The sequence below is a fragment of the Scyliorhinus canicula genome, chromosome 5 (assembly GCF_902713615.1).
Source record: "Scyliorhinus canicula chromosome 5, sScyCan1.1, whole genome shotgun sequence".
NCBI lineage: Eukaryota > Metazoa > Chordata > Chondrichthyes > Carcharhiniformes > Scyliorhinidae > Scyliorhinus > Scyliorhinus canicula.
Genome location: NC_052150.1, coordinates 20,976,040 through 20,978,828, shown reverse-complemented (window position 1 = coordinate 20,978,828; position 2,789 = coordinate 20,976,040). Strand labels below are relative to the sequence as shown.

The 2,789-nt window shown below is 49.7% G+C and overlaps 1 protein-coding gene across 1 annotated transcript; it reads left to right on the top strand.

The window, feature by feature from the left end:
• The first annotated feature begins 337 nt into the window (after nt 1–337).
• On the top strand, nt 338–2,396 carry LOC119965846 (forkhead box protein Q1-like). The gene has a single exon (XM_038796744.1). The coding sequence runs from the start codon at nt 749–751 to the stop codon at nt 1,700–1,702; it is 954 nt and encodes a 317-aa protein (XP_038652672.1). The 5' UTR covers nt 338–748; the 3' UTR covers nt 1,703–2,396.
• Nucleotides 2,397–2,789: the final 393 nt, after the last annotated feature.

Genomic DNA, 2,789 nt, shown 5'->3' with positions numbered 1-2,789 from the left:
GTTTTCAGTACCTTCTTTCCGCGCCCTTTCTCCACGCCTCCTGCTTTATTTACTGTAACTGTTCAGGAAACAATTGCAGCGTATTCAAATCATATAGCAACCCTGGGAGAGTCCATCCAACAGGTGTAAAAAGGGGGGAGGAGTAGGAGAGAGATAGGTGCAGTAACATTAAATCTCAACAAGATCATTGATTTAAAGTGCCTCCGTTTTTTGGAATGTACCTGATTTGCGAATGTTTTGGGGGAATGTCGATCAAGGTTTAGGTGACGGGTGGGGGGGAGGAGGGGAGTGTGTGGAGGGTGATTTGCTGCTGATGGCCCTGTGATATTTCTTCTCCCCTCCCTCCCTCCCTCTGTGAGGTGTGGCCATGGCTGGATCGAGCAGTGATATTACACAGGTCTGAGCCAGTCTCTGGAGACTCCGGGAAAGGGGTTTGTCCCTCACACAAGCGAATTACCTGGGCGCGCTCGAAACTTCTACAACAAAAATAACCAACCTCAATGTGAAGCCAATCTCCGCTTTCCAATCGCTCAACGAGGACAACAGGGTCGCCTCGCTCAAGGTGCTCCCGGCTACTGTCTGAGAGGGAAAAGGGGACAGTTTTCAATTCGATCATTTGCTTCCATGGTCAGCGGGACTCCTCAGCCTTTGCCAAGTCATTGATACCTGGGATTACTCCTGGAGGTTTTTTTGTTTTACACCTTGCGGAAGTGTCTGTTGAAGCGGCAGACAAGCAGCACAAGGCAGCATGAACTTGGAGGTGTTCGCTGGCAGTAGGTTCGGGGATAAACCAGCCGAGGTTTGCAGTGACTCGGAGGGCAGTGTCCCCTCGCCCCTGTCCGTGGAAGAGGAGCTGGGGTCGGATGGAGACTGTGTGGCCAATAGCCCGGTGCCCACCAGCCCGAGCTCCGAGGGGAAAGCCAAAACGTACACCAGGCGCCCCAAGCCCCCTTACTCCTACATCGCCCTGATCGCCATGGCCATCAGGGACTCTGCCTCCGGCCGCCTCACCTTGGCTGAGATCAATGACTACCTGATGAAGAAATTCCCCTTCTTTCGGGGCACTTACACCGGTTGGAGGAACTCAGTCCGCCACAACCTGTCCCTCAATGACTGCTTCGTCAAAGTGCTCCGCGACCCTTCCAGACCCTGGGGGAAGGATAACTACTGGATGCTGAACCCCAACAGCGAGTACACCTTCGCGGACGGGGTGTTCCGCCGCAGGAGGAAGCGAATTGGCCGCAAGCTGCTGAAGGAAGCCGGCCCGGGAGACAAACGCATGGAGGTCATGCCGGGCATCATCTCGGTGCCCGGCAAGGATGAGGGAGCGGGCGCCAAGTTCTCCAGCTCTTTCGCCATTGACAGCATCCTGAGCACGCCCTTCCAGAGGCGAGAGGACAAGATGACAGAAGACAGGGTGGCCTGCAACGTGGGCAGGCTGTACTGGTCCAGCAGACCCCTCCTGCCCTACCCGCTCATGCCCTACTCTGCCCCGGTGACACCCTTGTTCTCCATCAGCCCCGGCGCCAACTCAATGCTGCAGCCTTACCGCTTCCCCGCCACCGACTTGCTGCAGCCGCGGGGCACCCACTTCTCATCCAAGGGCTACCAGGGCACCGAGATGCCCCCTTGCCTCGGACTGTCAACGGCAATGCATGCCCACCCTTACCACCCCTACAAGATCGAATCGCTCATCGTTTAGAAGACGAACCTTTTTTTTAAAAAAAATAAAATAAATAAACTCCAAGGGGAAGAGAAATGGAGCCCCTCATTTCGCACTTTTAGAACCTTATATAGAGTGTAATCTGTTCTCTGCCTCCCCCCTCCTCCCCCTCCCTCCGCCGGGAAACCGCTCCGAAGCGGGACAGACACAATGTTATTTGTCCCAGATTTTTGTCTGTTTTCTTTCTTCTGTATATCGACAAAACCAGTTGTTCTGGTCCTTACCGAAAGCATCGTTATATTACAGGGATTCGAGTAAGTTATCAATCATTTCTGAACAGATAGATTTTTTTTAAAAACAAAGAAAATGTGCGATATACTGGGGATCAGATCATTTCTGTCGAAAACAAAACGATGGCATGGCTTTTGTGTGCCAAATTAGCAGTTACCGTGATTTTAAAAAAAACACAAATATTTATACTGTTGTTTTTCAAACAAGAGGTAACCTGACGGGCTTAGAGAGCTATCATTTCGTGGTTTTAAAACAGTTTAGTTGATGACAACGCTCCAATTGAGTGGAAGAGTTTTGATAGATCTTAGTACTGTTACTTAAAGACGGGACCACTGCCAATGTAAGCAGGTGACTATTTTGTGTGTGTGTGTGTTTTTTTTTTGTTTATTAAATGACGCATGAGCCTTATATTTTCGAATAAAAGCTTTGATAACAAGCCTCATTAGCGTGTGGCATGCACTGATTTAACAATCGATTGGTTTCATCTCTGTCATTTGAAAAGAGGGCGATCTTATCGAATGAAAAGTTCAATGGCATGAATGGGATTCGCGTGAGAAATTATTGGAGAAAAAAAAAAACCCCGCGTCTGTGCGTGTTGAAATGTGAGAGATCAGATTATGAAACACCATTTGCCTTTGAAAAGTCTGGGGCGGAGCCAAAGGCTTGGGGAAAGGCAGAGACAGGTTGTTTACACGGTGCAGCCAGCGACTAGAGGGGAGTTGGAAAGGAGCGTTCCCCGCCTTTAATAATATTATTATCTTTCTCTGCTTTATGTTTTTAAACACTTGTTTCAATCAATAACCTGCTCAAGAGCAAATCTGAACTTTCCTGGAGG